Here is a 24,762-nt window from a genome sequence, read left to right as displayed (position 1 = left end):
GTTGACGGACCGTTTGTTGCTCGGTCAGGGCATAGCAGTTGGCATCGTTGGTTTCTACGGTTGCACCTGCCTAGCATCTGCATATATAGGTAGGTACACAGGTACCTTGAGCTTGCTACAGACATATTATTTTTTTTAAAACTCTCGTTAACTATACTAATTTGCAAACAAGGATCTATATCAAAGGTCGCCTTGGCCTCCTAGAACATCTTTCTTTGCAGATACAGTCAAATTTAATATAACATATAACAAAAGATGAAATGAAAATTGCGGCTCTTATAAGAAACTCGACCACAAAATTATAACTATAAATATGTAATCAAAACATAACCTGCCAACCAAGCCACCCCAGTAGGTGATGCTATATAACTTGGTTGTATACAGTAACTCATTATGTACAAAGAACTCTATTAGAGAAACGGCATTGCGCCTAAGCGCGGAACCAAATCATATTTGGGCGATTCGCAAATAGACCAAATTTCTAAATCCCACCGTCATCCATATCGTCAGCATCTTCACCTTCCTGCACCGGGAGAATCCCATCCGTAGGCTCGCCCTCCACAGGCTTGCCGCTCTCGTACGTGATGCGTCGCCAGCCGCAAGGTTCCGAGCCGTCCTTTATCCACTCCATCGTCGGGAAATAGTGTTCGTTCTTTTTCATCGTGATAATCCACGGTTGGTTATCAAAAGTCATAGCCTTCAATCGGAAATCTAAGAGCATGTTAGCTAATCTTACGCCACCAGGTATGTTGAAAGAGGGAGGGAAGCCTTACAAGTGTTATCCGGGATCTTAACTACATTCTCTAAGAAAGTCTTGAGATCCGGTGTTGGCTTTCCATTGACATGTGTGATGAAGTTGGTTGGTGCAAGCCCGTATTGATATGCGGGTGAACCTCTACTCCGAGCGGACACGTATACCTCACTCGCGAGCTTGCTTATTTGTTGCCTAACCGCAAGATGAGGGACGTGAAGGATAGCTCCACAGAACGAAATGGCGTGGTTCGTTTCCACATTGTCAGCCGGTGACGTCGGGACTTGGAGATGCATCTCTTGGCTTTCCCGGACGATAACAGCATCGAGCACCTCATGCGAATACATGACATCTAGCTCTGATACGCGGGTGATAATCTTCCCGTTGAGGGTTAGGATTATATCGCCCTCGAGCAAGACGGCAGGACGGTTGTCGCGCTCAAAGGTACATTTCGAAACCATAAAGAGTTGATGGCTGTGTTTATTCGCCGAGAAGACTTTGTGTATCCAATCCTCCGAAACCCCCATGACGCGAGCTTGGGACATGGCGACGGGTCGGAATTCCATGGGCAACATACGTAGCTTGGGGTCTTGACCTTGCTGAATTTGTGATATAACATGGAGTAGAGTCGGTGTAGCAAGCCCTAGGTGATACTCTTCGTCTCTCGACCCAGAGGACCTTTCCCCTAGATAAGTCAACCATAAAGCTTGTACAATTCCATCCTTGTCAACAAGGACTCCGCTTCCACATTGACCGCTAAGATTGGTGTCTACAGTGATTGCGTCGACATTGGTTGCCCTGTACCTCGGCGCGCCCGAGTTAGCAGGAATGGCCACCGTAGTTATCTCGGTAACTGTAGTGGCGGCGTGAACAATTCGGCCACTCCTATTATATCCGATAAAGGTTGTTGACGCTCCTTGCGTGATGTTGTCTTTGCTGAGCCTCGCACTTAGCACCGGCGCATCAACAAGCGCCGGATCATACTTGATAATGGCGTAGTTCTGGAGTGGATGCATAAAGACAACTTTGCCTTCGACGACGATGGAATCGGCAATCGTAATCCAAATATCGCACAAGTCGTAAGGGATGACTGCTCTTGAGATAATTACCAATCCCTTCTCGGCATCGATCACTAGGCCCATTCCCCACTTCCTGTTCCTGGGGAATCCATCCAGTTTGAGAGGCATTGTACAACCTACACGCACGAAGCTGCGAACTAGATCAGCTACAGCGGGGTGTGATGTGTGCTCTAGCTGGATGAAAGCACCCTTGCGGCGTACTGGAGGTACAGGGGGTAAGGCATCGGCAATATCTTCAAAGTCCCACAACCCGGTTGTGTCGTTTCGCGTAGCCTGCCGCATCTTAGCAGACCAATGTCGGTCGACATTAATGATTGTGGTATTGAGGGTGTGAAGGTCCCTAAGGTGTTTATATGTAACTACAACACGCTTCTTGTCGGGGATCTGCTTCACGACGTCGATGAAAGTATTTAGGTTGGGTGTCTTCTTCTGGTCAACGCTTTGGATCATCCAGCCATTATCTGCACTATCGAAACGGAAAGAACCAGTCGATTCACAAACGAAGACACCGCCGCCCTCAATGGCTACTCCGTAGAGTCGTGCTTGTTGATAGGATAGATTATGAACGCTAGCCCCGGAGACAGTCACGAAACGGTCCGGTGTGATTGCATGAAGGTCTCCGACTTCAATGTCGATGTCGATATCTTCACCTCCTCGTTGCAGAGTCACCCGGATGGTTTTGCCGACGTTCGAGTCTAAAATGTCATCCAGCCTGATAAATTGGGTGATCATCTCACCATTTACCTTCAGGAGAACGTCTCCTTCCTCGATCTTATTGTGAGAAGGGCCTTCCGGGAGGACTATCTCAGCAACAAGCATATTGGTCTCCTTAGGAAACGTCTCCCGAACCGCCTTCTCCCAATTCGGCGTTAGGCCAAGCCTACGGCACTCGTCAAATGGCTTCATGAGGAATTGACACTGAATAGTACCCCGTTCAACTGGCCGTCCTTCCTGTATACAGCGAAGAGCCCGTAACGGTCGGTCGAGGGGTAGGAAATAGTCGGTTGATGCACCATCAGATCTCCCACCAGCTTGCAGTGCTATGGCAAAACCATCGATATTTACGACCGGACTGCCAGAGCTACCACCGCTTGCGGCAGCGTTAGCTTGGTAATAATTAGTATTAAAGTCGCTGTAACCCTCGCCGTATTCGGGGGCGTTGCGATCTAACCGGCTAATGACGCCGGAAAGGATGCTAAGCTTTTCGCCAGCATCATTTCCAACAACTCTTATTTCCACACCAACTAAAGTAATATGGTTAGAAATCTACGCTTAACCATGTATTTAACCCTGTATTAGGGAATATAACATACCTTTTGCTAGATCCGGACGGATAGGGAGGGCCGAAACAGGCATGTATTTGATCGCTTTGGGGTCGAAGCGCAAAATGCCGAAGTCGTGGACGGGGTCCCGGTAGACGGGGTGCGCATCGACTTCCTCATGGTTGTCGAATACGACATAACCCCAGAAAGGACCGGCGCCGACAACATGTCTATTGGTAAGGATATATCTATTAAGGTGTTAGCAGACGAAACCCCATAGTATTTATTTATTATCGAGCCATCTTACCCTTTCTCGGCATCAACGACAAATCCAGTGGCTTCGCTGGCGCATGCAGCATCCGTGTCGAAGGAACAGGTCTGACAAAAACGAATAGAGACAACATTCCTAACGACCTTCTCTATGGTAGCCTGCCATTCTGCCGTATCAGGCACAGGTTGTGGTGGGTAGGGTGCTAGTTCTTCGTCCGTAGCCATATCACTTTCCATAAAACTTGGTAATTCGGTATCTGGTGTGTTTTCGCTCGGGGATAGCCTTCGGTTTGCGGGTCGGAGGTGTTTATGAAGACGACCGTGCTCGTCGGGGGAGAAGGGAGCTTTGCGCTTAGAGCGCGAGGTTGGACTTGATCCATTCATGACTGTAGGAGTCGATTGGTGACGAGAACGTGTCTCTGTAGTGAATGGACGTGTAAGACAAATGGTGAGTCTGTGTCGATTGTTGGGAGTAGATCCGCACTGTAGCGGCGATATAGGCTGAGGGAGCCCTGAAGGGAGCCCTGAAGGTCGCTCTGGAGAGAGCCTCGAAGAGAAGCCTGATGACGAGTGAAGAAGCCGAGAGAGGCCTGACTCAGCAATGCGCAAAGGCAATAGGTGCCTCATCCAGCGCCAATACCTTCCAACGTGTTGTCTCACTCATCTATTTCACACTTATGACAGATAACCTTTGCATCGAGGTAGTGATTGTGGTAATGATGAGGATGAAGTAGGTAACGAAGGTGACGCGGATGGTATCACTAAAACTCTGGGCTAATTGTCAGAATCGATTCTGAAATATTCCGTACGTATGTTCCCACAATCCCTGCTGATAACCAATTCGAGATTATGTTCTTGAGTCTTGACGCAATGCAAAAAGGACCGCCTTATGCGAACCCGGATGAAGGCAGCTAATGTTGTTAGTAGCTTTTTGGAAGCTTTTCATCCATATCCTTCCCGATCGGTCGGTAAAATATGTTAGGTAGGTGTAGGTGTAGGTGGACAGCCTGCAGCTCCTACTTACTAGATGGTAGGTAGATACAGATTAAGTTTTGCTGGACGATATAGGTAGCAAGGGGCAAGGGTGCGATAACGATCCGTTATCTTAGCTTCGGGGTCCACGAACGAAAGAGGTCGGGATTAACTAATCAGAACGAGTACAGATTGTTTACTTTGAATAGGAATGTTACTCTAAACGGACATTTTGCACGTGGATAATAGAAGAGGCTCTTATAAGGTAAATACGAGTATTGGATATCTCTATTTCTATTTCCACGATAAATTTAGATAGTGGTTAAGGACTATATTATCCTAAGTTATAAAAACTTGAAGGTACAAGTTCTTTAACAAGGATAAGAGTAGTCCCGAGATACGAACTGGACATAAAAAGTAAGTAAAAATCAATTATTAATACACAATATTGCTGATTCAAACAGCCCAAGAGCCTTCATTCCTTCATTATAAGGCGGGAGTTTTACACGATAAAATATGTTTGGTTTGCATTGCCACCCCGCGATAGTCTCGGCTCTGATAAATGTTATTAACCCCCATGTCGCAGGTATTGTTGCATAAGCCTGCTCTTAGACCACCTAAAACGCCCACCTACATACGTACCTTGGGTAGAAGCATTGGCGTTTTCGCTACAATAACAGATAATCAAAAAGAGTCGTGTGACTTGTCATTCAAGATCATGTTCCTCGGTGTTATAGCTATCGCCTTCCGTCGAGTATCACAATCCTATCACAGTTGCCTAGCCTAGTCCTAAGGCTCAACGCTGGTGATACTTCTGTGAGGGTGTTGAACATGCCTACTGCCTTTACTTTTTTTACTTTTTTTCATGGGTTGACAGCATCTAGCCTCATTCGCTTCTGCACCAGCCTCATTCACAGGAAACTATTCTATGCCCACGAAGGCATGATAAGAGAAAATATGAAGAGAAAATATGATCCATCATCAAAAATGTGATATGCCTACCGCATTATGTGCAGTAAACTGCATAACTACCTCTTAGTATTTCTCAAATATTCGCACTGGATAGACGCGTAAGAAAACCTAGGAAACGGAAGTAACTATAGCCATTTCCTGAAGTGTGCCAATGGGTTAAGTTGGTTTGTACATAGGACTCCAAACATTTTCTATAAAGTTCCGTTATATCCTCCGTTGTGGTCGTTTCTATCAGCAAGAAACTGCCCAGCTTCTCAACTCCAATACCTACCTAGGTAAGTAAAAATACCCAAGTACGCAAGAAATGCCTTTCCAAGGGTGTTTCCCTTCTACGTTTCTATGCAAGCACTTTGCATTAGATACATGCTATTGCCTACGTACTCACGGCACGACGCCACTGCCCGTGAATTTCTATAACCCGTACCTACCACACCTAGCCCGCCATAAACCACCCATCCATCTGCACTATCCAAGAAATTCACATCCGTCACACTTCCTTTCCATCTTACCACCTTCCATACCATACCTTAACTAACCAAAATCTCAAGAACAGACATTCACCACTTACCCAAACACTCTTCAACAACTCATCGGCTCATCCAACACCATGTCGAGTGGCAAAGCCGGCAAAGCTTGGAGCCCGCAGGAGAAGGTATGCAGACCATAGCTTCCTACCAACCTGCTTCAACGGCAGGATATAACTTATGTCGAACCGCTACTAATGAAATATACCGAATAGCTTGAATTTCTTCTTCAGGTCATTGATCGCGTGCACCCGTCTGGCAAGGGTATTCCCTTTGACGAGCTTAAAATGCCCGGCCGCACACCCAGAAGCCTCAGGCACACTTGGTCAAACCTCCGTGCTGAGGCAGCTGCCTACCGCAATGGTAGTAAGAACAACGACAATGACAGCGGCGAGGAAGCTGAGGCAGGCGCGACCACCAACGGCAGTCGTGGCAAAAAGAAGACGCCTACGAAGTCTACCGACTGTATGTTACTACCTAACTAGCTTGATCATCTCTTTCCATCCTAAGATGTTTTATCTATCCATAATCACGATACGTTTAGTTGCTGACACTACGTATTACTACAGCTCCCCGCCGTGGTTCCCGTCAGAGAACTCAGAAGAGAACCTACTCCGATTGGGTTAGTGACGATGGTACGTAGTTTGACTTGAACCCTACCCTCCCTTCCTTCCTTTTTATCTTTTTAGCTTCCAGGTACTGACATCTCCATAATAGAGGAGGATAAGGTCTCCGTCAAGAAAGCTCGCCTTTCGTCCGACGACGAGAAAGAGGCAGATGACTCCAATGCAGACGCTGGTATGTGACTCACCCCCACACCGTTCACTATTCCTCTTCCCCTTTCACATTTTAAGATTATATTGCTTACTTATACGCATACAACATAGTCGCCGTTACCAAGAGCAGACCTGTCCGTTCCACTAGGGGTGCCAAGAACGGAGAGCCGAAGGTCAAGCTCGAGGAGCCTGTGGATGCCGACGATCCCCAAGATGAAGGTGAGGTGTGAATGCGCCACCTCATTCAAAAAGGCCAACAGCAACCTCTAGTCTTCCTTCCATGGATCTCTTATCTCAGCTAGCAAGCGCAGGCTTCATCCAACACAGCCTGGAGCCTCTCATAACAGACACAAACTGGTTGTCGGTCATTCGCGGTATCCTCTTCCGTGCTTTGCGTTATGCACTTCATTCATTTTATACAGCAAACAGAGAGTTGCGCTTGTTCTTCGTAAGAGAGCTTTCAATGCGTAGGCGAAAAAGCCCTTAGAGTCTCGGTCTTCGCGATGTTTTATGCCAGGAGGAGGCATGATCAGATAGTGACTACATCTAGTTTCAGCAGTTATGCGCACATTTACAATAGTACAGCAAAATGATTACTTGCGCGTGAATTTCAAAAATGAATTTTAGAACATGAGATTTTATCCGGTATTGATTGAAATGACAATTCATCCCATGTGCTCTCTGGGCTAACATAGCAAAACCATCCTCCATTATCCTCCTCGACTTCCTCAAGAATGAATTTCCAAGTAAATTAAATCCCAAATGGAATTATTTATCATCACGGAAAATTAATAGTTTCCATGCGTAGAGAGAGTAGGAGGTGAATGTTTGGCAGCTAAGTCGATGAGAATCCGGGCCATAGAGATGAAGCCCCCCCTTTAATCAAGAACCAAAACACCAGGTATATAAGTTGTAAAAACCACACAAACTATCACGTACGACCATAGGATCTGGAAAATTCGGGATCCCGTCCGCTCTCCCCTAGACAAGCCGGATACCGCCGGATTAGTAATTGGGTCGGTGACGACCAGTGAATCCCCGGTGTTGTACGTTTTAGTCTTCTTTTTTCTTTTTTCTTTCTTTTTTTCTTCAATATTATATATAAGATGTATTCTATATCCCTCTCTATTCTGATAATGCCATCTTGATAGTTTCGCATTCTAATAGTGGCAGCTAGGTAGTATTACATTGTTACTTCTGATCATTAGTATAGGTAGGTATGTAGTTGTTCACAGAGCGAACGCTTCAGCTACTATATCAATCTCGACTGAACATCCTCATCAGTCACAAAATGCATTCCGCCTTCGCATCGATAACCACCGGCAACCTTATTCCAAGCAAATCCATTAACGCAGACGTTCATTTGCCGTATGGCCTGCTGTACCCTTTCTTCGTCCCGTATGCGCTGCTGAGTCGCCGAGAGTTGGCTCCGCAGCGCATCGCACGCCGAGCCATCGCCGCTCTTTTCGGCGTCTCGCAAGCTGCGCTCTAGTCGTTTGATTTCCGTATTGCGCAGGACGCGTCGTGCGCTTTCGATCTTCTTCGCCTTGGCAAGTTCCTGCCAGACGGCGTCGGACACGCCCTCTTCACGTATGTCTGCGCTTGGCGCGTTCTGCCCTTGCGTATTACGGTTGGTTTGCGGTCCATTCGTTCCTGTGTGGACGGCAGCGGCTTGAGACGCTAAAAAGTTGTTGAGGCCTTGGCCTTGGCTTCTAACCGAGGCGCTATTGTTCGCGGTAGAAAAGCTGCTTTCTGCTCTAGGTGCATAGGAGGTAGAGGCAACCGGAGGTGGTGTTTCTGGCTGCGGGTTAAACATCATTGGGTGGGAGTCCAGTCCCCTGGTGGACGGCTGCTGTGGCGAGGCCGTCTTGCCATTTGATGCCGTGGTAGTACAGCGGTCTCTCTGCTGCGTGATCATCTGCGACATACAGCTTGTGATATGTTCTGCGGAGATGACCCGGGCCTGGTGGGCGCAATCATAGTCGACGGACTCAAGGAATCCCCCAAGGATTCTCCTCGATAAGTTTCTCACGTCACGGGCATTGCTCCAGCTGGGGATCGATTGCATAGCGCGGAAGAGCCTCTTGACTTTTCCATAGTCCGGCGAGCTTGGGTTCGTGAGGAACCCTGCTTCACTTGTAAACTTGCTGAATTCAAGCTCCTTGGCAAGCAACGCAACGCAATCATCGAGAGGGATGTTATCAAAGGTAATCTCCTCTGGGAAGAGACTCGCAAGGGCCGGCCGAGTCGATATGAGGTTATGCATTTCTGCCGTATAGCCAGCTAGGATCACGATCATCTTGCCCTTATGCGACGGTCGGGTAAGGAACTGGATTAGCTCGTCGACTGCCTCAGTCGCATATTGTCCTTGAACAAGTCTATGGGCCTCGTCGATGAAAAGAACCCGCCCGACACCTTCCTGGAGCTTCTTTCGTGTCTTAGGGACCGTCTGGCCAACGTACTGACCTAGGAGATCGGCCACGGTGCATTCGACTACTTGGGATGTCGCTAAAAGTCCCATATTGTAGAAAAGTTCTCCCATCTTCTGTGCGGTGACAGTTTTCCCAGTGCCTGTAAGGAGATAAAGTTAATAATAAGTTCAAGTTAGGTGTCCGTTGATCCTTCGGGTGTGCGTACCTGATGGTCCTTTGAATATGAAGCTCGTCGGGACCTGCTCCCTCGGGTTTAATCCATGCTTCCTTGCCCCAAAGCATCGCTTTTGGTACCCAACGAATTTGTCGGTGATGGTGCTGTGTACTAGGCCATCCATCAGCTTACGGCAGTCGACTAGAGATCCTCTATCATGGCCAGGATCGAAGTCTGCTGCCTCCATCTCTATGTCAGTGTCTAAACTGATTATGGGCATTGCAGATAATCTCATTTCATAATTCGTCTTGGCCATAGAAAGAAGGCTGTCGATCTCGCCGGCGTTTGTGAAATTAGGACGCATCAATGACCTTTCGAGGACCTCGAGAGCTACCTTGATAGCATGATCAGTAGCAGTAAGCCCTTGCTGGGCCATTTTAAGCCCTAGAATCTGTTCTAGCTGCGAGATATCAAAGTTCTCAAAGCGGAAGGGTCGCTCGATGGGGAAACGTCGTGAGAGACCTGGGTTAACGTTCTGGAACATGTCCTTGATCTTATCTTCATATCCAATGAGGATGATACATCGGTCTTCTCCAGGTACTCCCTGGACCATCGAGACCAATGTATCAATCACTCCTGTCTTGAATTTATCCTGCTCTCTGCCGGGATCGCCGGCGTCAAGCATGTACGCCTCGTCAATCACCAGTATCTTACCAACGGTGGCGTCCAAAATCTTCCTTGTCTTCGCTTCGGATTTTCCAAGACAGTCGCCGATGAAGTCAGCCGGGTTCTTCAAAACCACTTGAGAATGTTAGTTAATAGGGCCATATCATTTTAGGAAGACGAAACTCACCATCGCCATTGCTGAGGTAGCCCAAGTCAGCTAGGATTCGGCCGTACAACTTGGCTACCGTTGTTTTTCCCGTACCAGGATTTCCCACGAATAGTTGGTTTAGTGAGAACTTGAGAGGAGGACGCTCGGCTAACTCGCGAAGGTAGTTGTGTTGAATCGTCTTGATCATGCTTCGCACACACTCCTTAACCTGGTTGAGTCCGATGAGCCTTTGCAGTTCAATCCATGCCTCGCTGCTTGTGCTGGCAGTGGCCGGATCTGGGCCGATCAGATCTTCTTTCGTAAAAAGGAAGATGTCTGGCCTCCCGCCGTATTTCCTCTCTCTCGCTATACGCTGTGCCTGTCGATGCGCGATCCTAGATAAGAGGTTCTGTACAGCGCGCGCGTTACCGAAGCTCCTGCTACCGCGGTTTTGGGCAAGCCGACGAATGGCGATGCGCATGTAAAGCCCATTCATACCACCCTCGACCTTCATCTTTCCGCCGTATTCGCTCGTAATATTGTCACTTAATATCTTCCAGAGTTCGCCGTCGGTGAAGTCTGCGAAGTTCATTGTATAGGGGATCCGGCTACTCAAGCCGGGATTGTGCTCGAAGAATGATTCCATCTCGTCCTTGTAGCCGACAAATATAACGACAAGTTTGCCGACGTTGTTCTCCATCATCGTGAGTATTATGTCCAAAGCTGCCCGTCCAACGCTATCAGCATATGGAGCAGTCAGCTGGTAAGCTTCGTCGACAAATAAAACCCCGCCGATGCGATCGTTGCGATAGGGGTGAAGCATCCCTTTGATCTTCCTCTTAATTGCTGCAGTGCCTTTGGTAGCTATTTTGATGCCGGTAGTTTCCTTCACGCAGTCGGACTCGAGAATGTTCAAGCTACGCAGAAACTTAGCGTATAAGCGGGCAAATGTTGTTTTACCTAAGAATCTTCTATTAGCTTGGATGTGTCATGTCGGTAAACACTCATCATTACTCACCCGTTCCGGGGTTCCCCTGGAAAACAATATTGAAACGTTCCGACTTCAGATCTCGGCCTTGCTCTTTGCAGACATCGACCTTGGATTTGATGTCCAGAAACTGTTGCTTGACCTCTTCCAATCCTTCATATCGCATCAGTTCGTCAAGGACATCGTTGGTCTCGCCATCTAACACCTTCCTACGAGTCCACTCTTGGCTCGCAGCAGACGGCACGAAGTTGAAAGGTCTCTCGTCAGGAGGGGGCTTATATGTAGGCCGGCCGGTGGTGGTGTCAGGATTCTCTGGGCCTGGACGGGGGGAACTTGGGCACGACTGGGACGAGGATAGGTTGCCAGACGAAGACTGGGGAGTTGGTGAATTGGGGCAGGACGATCTATCGTTACCCTGTGATAGTCTGTCCTGACGTTCCTTCAGGGTTTGGAACGACTCCGAAAAGACAAGCGGAAGCATTAAGTTATGCATCTCCTGAGGATCAGAGGGGCTGAAAATAGGTGGTAAAGGTAGAGATATAGTTTTACTACCGTTGACTTCCGAACTAGTATTTGCTCCCTGAGATATATCTGTTGGTACAGTAGAGGTGCCACTGAGAGGGGTAGCAGGGTGTGAACTTGATGTTGAGTTAGCTTCTAGAGTAATATCTGGTAGATGGATCTGATCTGGGGTGTTCTGGAGATCGGAAGCTATAGTATCGACCAGAGATCGAAGCCGAGCAGACTCCATGGCTTCTATAATATTGGCAAGGTCGATATTGTATGAAGAACAATAATAGATAGCTCTGGAATTGACTCTGGTATCGGGAGATGCCTTAATAAATTCCAAGGAAATAGACGAAAAAGATAATGATAAAAAGTAAACGATGTCAGATAACAAGTAATGCCCTGAGAAACTGCGGGTGTTTCTTTAAATAGGAAATTAATAATTAGTAAATATATATACTATAACGGCATAATGTGGTTTCATGGAATAGTTTTAACCTATTATAATAATTTTATGTATAATAATGTTTTAATTTAAATTAAATAATTTTATAAACGTTAAAATAATTTTATAAGGGTTAAAATGATTTTAAAAAGGTTGGAATGATTTTATAAAAGTTGAAATGATTTTAAAAGTTGGAATGCCTTTTTAAAAATAAAAAAATGGGCTTAAAATTAAAAAGATTAATCTTTAAACTTATAGCTCCCGCGCTTATATTATTCCATAGTGGGGGTATTTAAACGTTTAAGTTAATGGGACGAGGTGGTTAATTTTATCGAATTAATATAAAATTTTATTTGATTTTTATTTTTATAAGCTTAATTTTAAAAAAAACTTAGAATTTTTTTTTAAAAAAAAATATAATGGAACTATTCCATTTTTAAGAATTATTTTAACATTTACGAAATAGTTTTAGGCTTTAACTTACTTTTATTACCTATTATTTAATTAAAAACCTTAAACTTGTAGTAGGTTCCGCATTTTATTAGGCCATTCCAATTTTAATAATCATTCCACAAAACCACATTTTGCCGCTATGGTATGTATGTATATGAGGTATCTAATAAGTGACAAGGCTAACTCAATTTAATAATGTCACTTTACAGTCTCATCTAGGTCGAGGGCAGAGTCGAGGCCTAGACGTGGCAGTGGAGATATTAACTCCAGAGACACAGCACAGCAATCTGCTCAATGTAAAGCAGGCTCTAGAAGAAGCCGCCAATGAATAACCAAGAACGCTCTTTGTTGTCGTAGGCCTACATTCAGCTTATGCAACCAGATACGAGGCTGGCCTTAGGTGCTGATACATTATACCTATACTAAGTGAAGGCTTTATGAATGCTTTTGCTTCGCCTACGAATATTCTATATTGATTGAATAGCGACCAGCTCTATTCGTGTAGAGTGTGCTAAGTTTATATGGTTGGTTGGGATTTGACCAACCAGCAAGCAACACCTTGGTTACATTTATCTGCCTACGGCTATGTTCTGAATGAAACCCTATATCCAGCACTTAACTATGCTTTTTTGATACAGTGGTAAGTCTTTGCGATATTGCTTTGTGGCAAACTTATGTAAACCAAGGATATTTTTTATTGAGTGGTACACGCGGCTTTCGGGCGTATGCATTATAAGGTAGGTTGGGTAGCAAGGTAGATTCCGAGGCGTATTAAGGCCAGCATGTACAGTTTAAGCCTCTTTGATGTGTACAGCCTTGTGCTGAAATCAGGAGTCAGTTTTCTATTTGCACGGTTGGGGTGATACCATAATTTAGGACGCCTGCTCCTAGCCTTAACGTCCTCTGACCGGAATTAAGCTACGGTCGAAAATCCGGATGGGCCAAGTATCTCAAAACCCATGTTTGAATCAATCATGCTTTATTACCTTGTAGCTGGCTGTAAAGCGGTTATCAGGGGTATACGTTAGTAACTTTTGAGAGAAGGTTTGAAAATATTTCGATTTCCCCGAGGGATACCTCGCTGAATTTCCCCCAGGCCGTGACTATTCTCATAGAGTAGGCCTTGAGAAAACGTCTACTGTAGCGACCTTGGTTGTGGCCTTTGCATAACCAGTGCACCTAGAGCGCCGGGGCCTGGGCTCCTCCTGTTAGAACCTCTGCGAACCTCTATTACTCGATTCCCCGCATCCGTCTCGTCCTCGAAGTGATCCCTACATGCTGTCATGATCTTCAGAGCTACATATTTAGGCGTATCCCTAGAGTTGTCGCGGCAGAGCCACATGTTTGCGTAACCGCCAGTTCCTAATTTATGGATTAGTTTGTAGCGAGAGTGTATAATGTCGCCTAAATGGACGGGTGGTGGCCTCCTTTCTCGTAGTCGTATATTTTCTCGAGTCCAAATAGGGGGCCCTTAACTACCAAGTTGTTTCCCGGTATTCGCTTTCGGTCGTTGAAACTACCGAACTAGCTTCAGATATAGTAAAGACGACGATTTAGCAAGCAAGAGACCTGTTGAAGCAAGTTATTGGATAACTGAAGTTATCTTTCGCTGAGGAAATATCTCGTCTAGAAAGTAATGAGAAGTAGAAAGCGTATAAGAGTGCTTATTGTCTGTTGCGTCCGTTCTATAACGGTTGTGTAAGTGGAACCCATTAGCCGCGCGGATACCAGATAACCAGATCCTTCCCTCGCGTCCCCCTTTAACCATGTCCTTCTCAGTCTCGGTAGAACACATAGAAACTACGATACCTGAATAATATATAATTAGCAATATAATATAAGCCTATCCCAAAGATTCCCTCTTACAAATCAATATACATAGGATGACTGGACTCAACCTTTCTATAATCAGCAATTTTTACTATATTCGCAATGCAAATGGGTATCAAATGCTCCGCGCGCACATCAGCAACGTTCAAAGACCCTATAAAGTCCTTTGAGGCTTGCCAACTCAAGTACACCACCCATCATGAACGACTTTGTCGCTACCAATCTTGCCTTGAATGCTGGAAAGAAGATATGTTCCACTGCGCGTCGGATCTGTTCTCTTCTTGCTTTGATCTCATCAGGGATATCTTCCTCAGTCTCATCGTTACTTGGGAGCGTCGGAAGCTGTTCTGGGACATAGAATGTTGCTAGTTCCTTGAGGAATGTTTCGAAACATAACTTCTCGTCCGTCCAATTTACATGGGGACCAAGGCGGAGAAGAAATTGCGGCAATTTCGCCATAGATGGCGTATAACCCTTCAAGAGAAGTGGCATGCTCGATAACTCGCCGGCTGGAGAGATGTCAAAACTGAAGTACTCTAGCAACATTTCCCTTCTCTCGATCAGCTGTTCCGCCACCGTGTCCACAACGTCGTCTACATCAAATTCATCATCCGCAGCGGCAGCTTTTTCCTGTTCAGCCGCAATTTTGAGGACTTCACGTAGGTCAAGCGCAGGCTGGAATTTTATAACACCGAAATTGCCAAAATCAGTGAGCCCAACCTGGTAGAAATACTCGAAACACGCTCTGCCGTAATCGATAAGAAAGAGTTTGACGCCTCCTTGAATGGCGGCCAGTCGGCGTCTCTCGTCTACGATGCCCACGAAGGTGTGATTAGCAAATATCTCAGTGAGCTCGTGGTGCATATCGTCTCTAACAGCGGAGCGAAGTTCGCGCACACTAGTGAGTCGACAGAGAATCGGCTCACGGTCAGTTGTTTCGTAGACTGGTTCTTGGCCTATATCGGGCGCGGTATTACTCGACGTACGAGTTGCTGGCAATGGCGAGGCCACAGAGAACATGCTGGTGATCTTGCGCAGCGAAGCATCTGTTCTAACCATATTGCGTTCATCGGGCCGCACAAGCGCTTTTCGCGGACCGCCCGGTGTTTTAACAGAAGAGCTACTCGCGTCTGGTTGGGGCGTATCGGAAAGCATAGAACCGGGGAGTAGAGTTTGTGTGAAGAAAGTGCGACTCGTATCAACTGCTGCTAGTTTATCCCGGATATTTTCACAGATAGATTGGATAATCTCATCCTCATTCAGAAAATTAACCTCTTTCTTCGTTGGATGGACATTGACATCGACTCGTTGAGGGTCAATTTCAAGGCTCAGGTAAACGAATGGATGTCCGTTTTTAGGAAGGAAGGCGGAGTATGTCTGTTCCACCGCCTTCTTGATGTTGGATGAATCGACACTGCGATGGTTGATGAAAAGAAGGAGGGTCGTTTTCTTGATATGGTAGTTAGCATTTGTTGCCCATCCTGAAGCCTTGAAACCCCAGCGGTCATCGGACGCCGCGAACTCTATCAGCTCACTCGCAACAGCGCTGCCGTGGATCTGGCGAATACGGTCGATCGTAGAAGCTTGTTGTTGCACCGTTATCGATGTACCCGAATCGCCATGTTTCTTACATGAGAAAGCGACACCACCGCAGTGAATGGCATAGCGCCCCACCATATCAATGATCTTGTTATACTCATCGGAAGCGGACCTAAAGGCTTTGCGTCGCGTTGGAACATTGTAGAACAAGTCCTCAACTGATATCTGAGTGCCAATACGCCCAGCAATAGGTTTAGGGTCGGGCTGCTGCCCGGGCTTTGCAGGTGATAGCTTGCCGCCGTCGAAATGCGCTCGCCACGAACAATTAGAGTCTTTAGTCCTTGTAGTTACCGTTAAGTGAGCAATGTGGCTGATACTGGCGAGGGCTTCACCCCGGAAGCCATAGGTGCAGATATTGCTCAAGTCCTCAAATTTCTTGAGTTTAGACGTGGTAAATCTCTCACACAGGATCGGCAAGTCCTCTTTCTGCCGGGCATCGTAAGAAATTAGGTGTACGCGACAACAATTAGTATTGAGAGAACTTACATTAATTCCATGACCATTATCGGTAATCTGCAATAACTTGAGACCACCATCTTTAACTAGTACTTCTAGAGAGGTCGAACCTGCGTCGACCGCGTTCTCGATCAATTCTTTCAAAGCATGTACTGGGGCTACGATAATTTCGCCGGCAGCAATCTTGTTCACAACGTCTGGGTCCAGTGCCTAGAGGGTGTCGATAATCAGCCCTACGTTCCCTAATCGGATTGAAAAGGAACACTAGCCTTGATTCGGCGGGGAGTGTGTTCATCTGGAGACGATGGGTCCTTTCGTTTGGTGCCTCTTGGTTCATCAAGCTCCATGGGATCAGCCATCTTGATACCACCTATCGCGATATTACCACTATTAAGTATAAGTCTTATAGTAGACACGCATTTTCGGCTCTCCTTTGACCTTCTAGTTCAGGTACCTAAAGTTTGCCTCAAGGTCTATCACAGGCGATACCGCTCAAATAATGAGAACTAAAGTGAGAGAAATTGGATTCTCATCTGTTTGGTCGCTACTTGGATTGTTGTAGAGATTACGTTTGCATTAGCGAGCGGTAAGTGCGATGAATTAGTGTAGCGGTTTGTTATTTTACTGGATTGTGCCTTCTGAATAAGATATGAATGAGTGGAAGTGAGTGGCAACTTAGAATTCAAGGTTGTACTGTAAGGCAAGAGAGGAAGTCGCGTAGCCAATCAACACCTACCAAGTCCACAGAATATGCATCGATAGGGGAATTAGACTGTATTCTTTACTGTATCTTGTACTGTGTTCATCCATGCGCTTGGACCTCCTTTTTAGATTTTAGATCTGAGGCTGCCCATTGGAATTGACAAACTGCCATTAACACACATAAGCGCTTGTTGTTCTTAAGATTACTATTAGTCACAAAGCATCGTCGATTGTCTTTTAACTCTAGAGAATAGCTTAATTTATTTTATCCCTAGGGACTCCTAAATTCATTAAGATTCTTCCTTGGTTAAAGGACTCAATCTTAGACTTTGCGATATTCGCTGTTCATTTCGCGAGCCGAAGCTAGAGGATTATTAAGTCTAAGGATTGCTACGGTAAAAGACTACCAAATATCATATGTGATGAGACACATTGGTGTGAATTAGGCAGCTTACGTACATGATATAGGAGGTAGTTTTCTGACAGGCTTTGCCTATTTGAGGCATATCCGTAGATTCATGTTAAGCAAAGTTCATGTCAGACTGCCTCCGACGAAAGAGCCGACTCGATAATGGATCCTCATGGTAGGTAAAATGTAAAAAGTGTGATGAACTTAACGATTCGGGATATCCCGAGCTTTACGAAAATGCGAATATCACATTGTCGGAATACGGAAGGAAGACCGAAGCTTATAAGTAACACCAGTGCCCAGCCGGATAATGATGGCTTCCCGGAATCGGTAATATTGGATTCTCCCCTGTGCATGCTACTGTTATTCCGGCATCATACAACTTATATACTAGCTTCTAGGCAGGGAGCCCGATTCCGGCTTACGCTCGGCTAGGGGTTTCCAAGTTAGGAGCTAAGGTGATCAACTTGCTATACGATTAGTCTGGCAATTCAACCTTTCAACCATTGTTTAAGGGCCAAGATATATCTGTGTCCTTGTCAATGCGATGCTGACTAGAGCTAATCGGCTTTAGCCGTATTCTCAACAAGAAAACCCTCAACGGCACGCATGGTAGAAACGATATGTTCGAAGAGACTGATGAAATGAGGAAAAACACAAATCGTATCAAATACGACCTGTATTTTATGCTGTATTTTTCCTTAGAACGCTTAGTTTATAATAAATAATTAGTAAACAATCTAGGCCCATTCTCTGCCTCATCTGTTGGTAAGAATTTAGTCGAGGGAATGAGTGCAATTCTACCTAGTACAGAGCGGCATTCATACCCTTGTTGAAGCTAGGGTAGTACTAAGCGTACCTTTTAAGATAACAAAAACAAGAGCAGCTCCAATCTTATTTCAGAAAGGGGAGTTAGAAGGCATCGCGATCAGTTCGAATCGCTGTAATGAGGATACAACTTTCTGATCGTTAGTATGTCCTCATAGAAGCCTGTATACCTAGTAAGAGGTACCTACCTACTCAGGGGTCTCTGTTTACCCCTTGCGCTATCATGCATCATCCCGACGTCACTCTCACTTTTGTGGTCATCTTCATTCAAGTATTTCGGGTTACGCTTCCTTTTGGGGCCATAAACTTATCCCCCGGCGGGTTTAACAACCATTTCGAAACCATATACGGGACGGTCACAACTTTACAAGGTAACACATTGGAGAATGAAGGGAATTATTAAAGTAAAGAACCCCCCCCTAAGTGTGATAATTCGATAACTCTTACATATGATGATAATGTTTAAGAGGCATGGACACGATAGGTATCTCAATTTTGGGTCGGGAGGATTATTACTAACCCCAAGAACTAACCCCAGCTTCGCGGGCCAACAGCGTGGGTGTTGGTGTGCATGTGTGATGCTTATTGTGTGAGTGATCGCTTCCGCAATGACAAGCATCATCACTCTTCAGACAAGGGTATTCGAAAAGACCCAACAGGAGAGGACCAGTCGGGAGTTTTTATTTCTTCCCTCTCTCTTATTAGCGTCAGTTTATTAGACATTACTACCCTACCCGTGCTAGATGTGCAGATGTGCATCCGTAGGCTCGTTACGGTACCGCAGTCCCGTAACACTGCGCGCACGCTGCAACGGCTCGGACAATTTTACCCACTGACTTACCCCTGTAGACAGGCCACATAAGATAATCTCATGTATGTACGTAGTAGGCCAGCGGTAGGTAATCTCAACTGCGTGCTGCTCCAAAATGTAAGAAGCCCAGATACAGGCACGTACAGTACCCCCCCTTCGCAGTTTGATGACTAGATGCTAGCGAGCCAACCACGGCACTGATTCCCACCTCTATCAAGGTTAAGCTCGTCTGCATCTTGTCTGCACAGGCATGGACCCTTCTTAACGGGGGTGGTACGTGCATGCTTTTCTTGTTTATCTTGCGGTGTGCTTCGGCTGGCCGAGGTGATGCAAGATGCAAGTTTGCAAGGGCGTCACGGTAATTGTATGTGCAGAGATCGGAGCTAGGAAGATCGAGGTCTTAGCAAGGAATACCCAGGTCAGCAGGGTACTATGGTATGAAAAAGAGGGGAAGAGAACAAGAAGCATCCGAGCAACAGCAGCAGTAAGATTTTTGGTTCGTTTCAAGCGCCCGTTATGCGTAAGAGTCGGTGTATATGCGCGAGCGCTTGTATGCGTGGGGTGTCTTCGTCCCGCGAATTCTATTTTGCGTCTGCGTGGATGACAAGTATATGAGTACCTATATATGAGTGACGAGCGTGTGCCGTCTTGATGGTGCCTTGTTGATGTGTACTGTCGTAATGTTCGGAAATGAAAACAACTTTCCCGGCACGAAATATTATATTATAGACCTCGATATCATATCAAACCACCGCAATGAACCTAGCAACCGACCCAGCACTGACCTCTTACTGGTTACCGCTTACGCCAACCCGACAACATAATTGTAGATTTAAGAGGAGGATTCCCAAGGAAAGATCTGGAGAAGAGCAAGACGGGGGTTGACAGGTAGGACGGGCCGAATCCTTATAATTAGTTGAGGCGGAATATAAGTTCGCTTCCCGGGTTGTATTGACGGGCCTGGATGGATCTGATGGATGGATAGGATCTGATCAGCCTACCTCCGAAACGAAAATCTCTGAGAGTCGCGGTAAACATGTCCGTTTCTTGTTTTCTCGCGCTTGTTTCATTTCTCGACCCAATTTTCCTTCTTGTCCCGACGGAAAATGTTTCGTTTCATTGATATATCCATCCCAATTTCTGTGGTTTCTACCTTTTTACTCTGCTCTCCCCCACACTTATTTCGTATATTTGGCTAGATAACCTTATAACCTCCTGTTCGCTACCCTCATTCTCCTCCTTATTTCCAACCTATACAACATCCTCTTCTCAGGACTAGCATCTTATTACACGATCTCGCTCCATAGAGCCTCACCCACTCGCTTTCCTTGGCCGATACTGTTGGCTAGATACAAGACGAGATAGAGATCAGAAATTGGGGGTAAAAAAATATACACAAGATTAGAACAATGACGGCGAGAGATCCCCAACTCGAAAGACCCCGCCCTCCTATCTGGTTCCACTGGGTTGCCATCAAACAGTCTGGCACGGACGGGCAAGCTGGGCGAGTCTGGCCTTATCACCAGGCCACCGTCCCCCCTTTCACGTCACAAAAACAGAGCCCCAATGCCCGACCTAATATATAGTACATGAAGATGCAGCTGACCTTCCGAAAAAAAACGACTCTTCTCATTATGCTGCACTCTCCTCTCCTCCCCTCGTGCTGCCGCCTCCCGGCGTCGCACGAGTTCCCGGTTTGTGACGAAACAAGAGCCGCAAACGCCGTACCTGAGGAAAAACAATTCGATATCCATGCGATTGGAAACATGATTAGGTGCCCAACTCAACTAAGGTGACGGGATCGGTAAAAATGAGAGCAAACTCAAATCCGGACGACTCGACCGAGACGATAAAACGGCTAAGCGGGATCATGCTCGTATTAAGATGGCCGTAGAAAGCAGACGCTGTGTAATAGCGAGAGTATGATATATAGATGGAAAGATGCATTATGTTGTACATGGTATCTCCTGCGCGACTGAAAACGACGGATGCGCGATATGGGTATAGTTTACAATTCGAGTGCGAATAAGGTGTAGTATCAAACATTAACCTAGCGGATAGGCGTCAAAGACATCTGGCCTGGGAAAAAGACCGGAACTACCTAGAGACGAGACATGGGAGGATCAATGGCGTCCGAATATTAATCAACCGCTACCGACCTCGTCGCGACGGGTCGGGCTTTTCTATTAATCCGCCGATGTCGACACGGCTTGAACGATCATCTCGCTGCCAACTGGACGGTTCTCCTGGGGGGCCAGCTTGGCTCTGGCCACGAATGGGAGGCAGTTGATATTCGACTTGCTGGGGAGGCCTGACGACGGGAAGCTCGCTCCTTGGGATATGGTGAGAAGGGCCGGCGGGGGGGTCGATTCGCGAGGGGATGGAAGCGGAATAAGAGGAAACGTTCGGACTGATGCCTGGGGTAAGGCCCGAGGCTATAGGCGCAGGTGTTGGTGGTTGTCGTGGTGTGTAAGCACCCTCGCGAGACGATTCCCCGTATCGAGGCCGTATAGAGTCGAAGGAACCCGAAATCGGAGTCAACTGGGCGTATGGCTGTTGGAATGAATATTGAAAATCCCGGGCGTGAGGAGAGGGCGATGGGTGGGGGAACGGCTGAGCTGGACGATTTAACAGGAGCAACACGACGAAGTATATCGAGTCCTCCTTCGCTAGTCCGACGCGGATCGGATAGGGTCGTGACTGTCCGTCTCCCCCGACAAAGTTGAAGAAATCATGACGATCCAGTTGGAACCTCGATATCGACTCTGGGCTAAATGGCAGCGCCTGTATCACCCTCGCAGCCTCTTCTTTTCCGAAAATTGGCGGTAGATAATTCGGTTCCTTTTTCCCCTGTTCGTCCTGTAAAGACCTCTGGAGCGCAAAAACTCGATCGCGCTCTCCTGGACTGACGACATCCAACAACCTTCGTCCCATGACTGATCGAACCCCCACTGCTTCCATAAAGGTTCCTGACGCCCCCATAATCTCCAAATCTGTCGTCAAAAACGCCACTGGCTCCTGTGCACGAGGGGGTATGGAAATGGGCGCGGGAAATATGTTTGCGTCTGAAGTCGATCCACGCTCGATAAATCTAGGCGGAATGGAATCACCACTCGGTTGTGATTTTAACACTCTATAAGAATGGTTTCTCCGAAGGGGGTCTTCGTACGAGGCAGATACCGCGCTAATCGGCGAATAAAGTGAGACTGGTCGTCGTATTGCTGTTGGATCACCTGGGTGAGGGAATCTCCCCGTTTCGAATCGGGGTTGGTTGTCATCGCGTAATCGGGGTCGGCCGCGCTTTTTATGTTGGACATCAACACACGAGTCTTCTTTGCCGTTGCTCAGACACCGAGAACATGGCCGCTGGGCTATTATAAGCATATATGGTCAGCTTTATACCACGATTCCACGACATGTAAGCGCATATGAAATTAAGAAATGAGATTCCCTCAGACCCAGATTGGAACATGGGAAATATGCCCTCCACGAACAATCCACTATGTGAGATGTGGTTTTGGGAGGGATGTTGAAACGCCTATTCGGGTCCGAAGGGCTGCATCCTGGAGGGAGTTTCATGGTTGTGACATATTCATCAAGGTACTGGGATTTGGCGGTATGCGGCTCCCTATTATAAGGATTGTCCCGCGCCCTTTTTGCTGCACCTAGCTGTCTCGGTGCCTTCGCTACCTACACCAGTCTCCTTACCGAGCCCCGGTGTTTAGAGCAAATTATTGGTCCTTTACTGGCGTATTGACGTTATGTTTGTTGGAAAGGGCGAGAATCCGGATTTCAAAGCGGGATTCGTTTCTTCTCTTCGAAGTAGGGCCTGTTTACCCGCTGCCATAGCCATAAATGCAAGGGATCCCTCATAGCTTACCATCCAAAGGACGGCTTTAGTTGATCGATACTATGCTTATAGTGCTCATTTTCGTGGCTTTCCCTCCAGAGCTACCTCGAGCATATAACTGACAACGGAGAAATAACGTGAATAAACGGAGTTTCAATACATACCATCACATCTAACAACAGTTAGTATATAGAAGTCTGTTAGGGGAGAGGGATCAAATTCTCTACAGTACCTTAAATGTGCTCTTTTGCAGGGCACGCAAGCCGAAGCCACGTGCCCTTTAGTTTTCCGCTGGGATTTCGGAGATGCGTAAGGCGGGTTCTCGGCGCCTTGCGGGTTACTCGGCATCGGATAGGATGACGGTCCTATGTTTGGTCCAACTACAGGAGGAAGCGAGTACTGAGGCTGGGGAACCATCGGGCCTGGTTGCTGTGCGTAGGAAATAGGTCTTCCCATCGTGTCCTCCGGGCGGTGATATGGATATGGCATTCGCTCCGGAGCCTCTTGTGGGTATGATCTGGCGGCACTGGTTGTAGGGGGTAGTAAGGATGGTTGCGGCGGTGCTGCTCGATACTCGCCTCCTGGAACCGTTGAGCTTGGACGGTACGCGTCATGACTAGTGGGCTGGAAGCTTCCCTGACCTCGATCACCGACCTCTGGGTATGATTTGGGCGGGAGTGGTGGTGGAGACCCTGACATGGGCGGAGAGGGATACGCCCTTGTGCTGCTAAGAGCACAATCCGTCTCTGCTCTGGCCCAGGACAGGTCTAGAGAGAAGTTCGCCAGATTCAATAAGCCTCGGCGCTGGCCGAGCGGATGGTTCGACTGCTCAGCACGATAAATAAGAGTTTGCATGGATGCAGCCGGGGGAGAGTATACGACAGGACCGTGAGCCCCCAACGTCTTCGTCTCCTTCCAAGCGGCGGCTCGACACCTTCGCTGGGAGTATGGCAGTACCGTTCAAATATGGCTCCGGCGGTTCTCGACAAATATCATGCCCAGGCTTACTCGCAAATTCGGGGATGTTTTCAAAATCACTTCTTGGCCCGCGGATCGTACCAGTTGGTAAGCAACGCTTTTTTTTTTCTTTTTTCTTTTTTTCCAAGTCCGTGAGTGGCAAACCAGGTTTGAAATCTTTCAAGAATTAGAAGGGTGGTTCTCTCAGCTCAGTTCTTTTCACTTCCGTAAGGAGTTTATTAGCTGGAAAGTTATACGGCCAAGGCAAGTCGAAGACCAGTTAGTAATGGCGACTCGGTCCTGACTCGTCCTGAATCGATGGCGCAAGTTAAAAGACAGCGTTGGACAAGCAAAATCGCCTGTGATACTGGCTCAGTCAAGGTTAGAGAATCCAGTGATACGGCGCGCTGCGAAGTTGGTGGAAACCTAGGAGATGGGATGACGGGGAGCTGCAGCACAAGACACACGACCGGTCTCCTTGTAGCACCGTGAGATATAGCTCTTGGGTCTTGGAGGCCTGGGAGGCAACGTGCCGGCGGTAGCTGTGTCGGGCAGAGCTTGATGATGCCAACTTGTCGTCTTGAGATGGAGAAGCTCGACAACTTTTGGGTCTGGATAAGGTCGCGGGAGGCTTTTGTGCGACTTTAATATTAGAGATTGGGACAATTTAGGTACGAACCAGGGTACAAGCTCTTTTGGGGCAGTATACGAAAGTACAAGGCCAGTAGCTACACACGCGCCAGGCCTGCTTGGCAGTTCTTCGTTGACAAGCACTGGGAATGCGCTGGCACGGGCGCTGGGCTTGGGCTGGGATGTATTTCACTGTACTGTACTGGGGGTGTATTTTCTATGGTAGGGAGTGGGCATGGAGAAAGAGACAAGAGGGTAGTAAAGAGACTTCCTGAAAGATCCCTGGAGCGT

The 24,762-nt window shown here is 47.0% G+C and overlaps 6 protein-coding genes across 6 annotated transcripts; 1 reads left to right on the top strand and 5 right to left on the bottom strand.

Moving 5' to 3' along the window:
• Window positions 1-481: 481 nt before the first annotated feature.
• F5Y00DRAFT_255957 (Pro-apoptotic serine protease NMA111) lies at window positions 482-3,746 on the bottom strand (the record flags this gene model as incomplete). Its single annotated transcript, XM_048010343.1, has 4 exons — window positions 482-711; window positions 774-3,074; window positions 3,144-3,340; window positions 3,400-3,746. 4 exons carry the CDS (start codon window positions 3,744-3,746, stop codon window positions 482-484), a joined length of 3,075 nt encoding a protein of 1,024 aa, XP_047860428.1.
• A 2,022-nt stretch (window positions 3,747-5,768) lies between these two features.
• On the top strand, window positions 5,769-7,169 carry F5Y00DRAFT_248520 (uncharacterized protein). Its single transcript, XM_048009453.1, has 5 exons — window positions 5,769-5,958; window positions 6,046-6,295; window positions 6,400-6,465; window positions 6,548-6,628; window positions 6,718-7,169. Exons 1-5 carry the CDS (start codon window positions 5,914-5,916, stop codon window positions 6,834-6,836), a joined length of 561 nt encoding a protein of 186 aa, XP_047860427.1. The 5' UTR covers window positions 5,769-5,913; the 3' UTR covers window positions 6,837-7,169.
• A 519-nt stretch (window positions 7,170-7,688) lies between these two features.
• F5Y00DRAFT_248517 (P-loop containing nucleoside triphosphate hydrolase protein) lies at window positions 7,689-11,924 on the bottom strand. Its single transcript, XM_048009452.1, has 4 exons — window positions 11,025-11,924; window positions 10,046-10,966; window positions 9,244-9,993; window positions 7,689-9,177 (listed from the first exon to the last, which is right to left on the bottom strand). The coding sequence occupies exons 1-4, from the start codon at window positions 11,743-11,745 to the stop codon at window positions 7,859-7,861; spliced, it is 3,711 nt and encodes a 1,236-aa protein (XP_047860426.1). The 5' UTR covers window positions 11,746-11,924; the 3' UTR covers window positions 7,689-7,858.
• A 2,440-nt stretch (window positions 11,925-14,364) lies between these two features.
• Window positions 14,365-16,643, bottom strand: F5Y00DRAFT_255955 (DNA mismatch repair protein MutL; the record flags this gene model as incomplete). Its single annotated transcript, XM_048010342.1, has 3 exons — window positions 14,365-16,254; window positions 16,315-16,494; window positions 16,548-16,643. The coding sequence occupies 3 exons, from the start codon at window positions 16,641-16,643 to the stop codon at window positions 14,365-14,367; spliced, it is 2,166 nt and encodes a 721-aa protein (XP_047860425.1).
• Window positions 16,644-20,993: 4,350 nt separating this feature from the next.
• Window positions 20,994-24,214, bottom strand: F5Y00DRAFT_198153 (uncharacterized protein). Its single transcript, XM_048005300.1, has 3 exons — window positions 23,117-24,214; window positions 23,049-23,056; window positions 20,994-22,405 (listed from the first exon to the last, which is right to left on the bottom strand). The coding sequence occupies exons 1-3, from the start codon at window positions 23,737-23,739 to the stop codon at window positions 21,186-21,188; spliced, it is 1,851 nt and encodes a 616-aa protein (XP_047860424.1). The 5' UTR covers window positions 23,740-24,214; the 3' UTR covers window positions 20,994-21,185.
• Window positions 24,061-24,708, bottom strand: F5Y00DRAFT_255953 (uncharacterized protein; the record flags this gene model as incomplete). Its single annotated transcript, XM_048010341.1, has 4 exons — window positions 24,061-24,212; window positions 24,329-24,472; window positions 24,578-24,637; window positions 24,675-24,708. The coding sequence occupies 4 exons, from the start codon at window positions 24,706-24,708 to the stop codon at window positions 24,061-24,063; spliced, it is 390 nt and encodes a 129-aa protein (XP_047860423.1).
• Window positions 24,709-24,762: the final 54 nt, after the last annotated feature.

Source organism: Daldinia vernicosa, assembly GCF_022497035.1.
Source record: "Daldinia vernicosa strain CBS 139.73 unplaced genomic scaffold F5Y00scaffold_73, whole genome shotgun sequence".
Classification (NCBI taxonomy): domain Eukaryota; kingdom Fungi; phylum Ascomycota; class Sordariomycetes; order Xylariales; family Hypoxylaceae; genus Daldinia; species Daldinia vernicosa.
The sequence above is the reverse complement of the archived record's forward strand: the minus strand, read 5'-3'. Positions and strand labels throughout refer to the sequence as shown.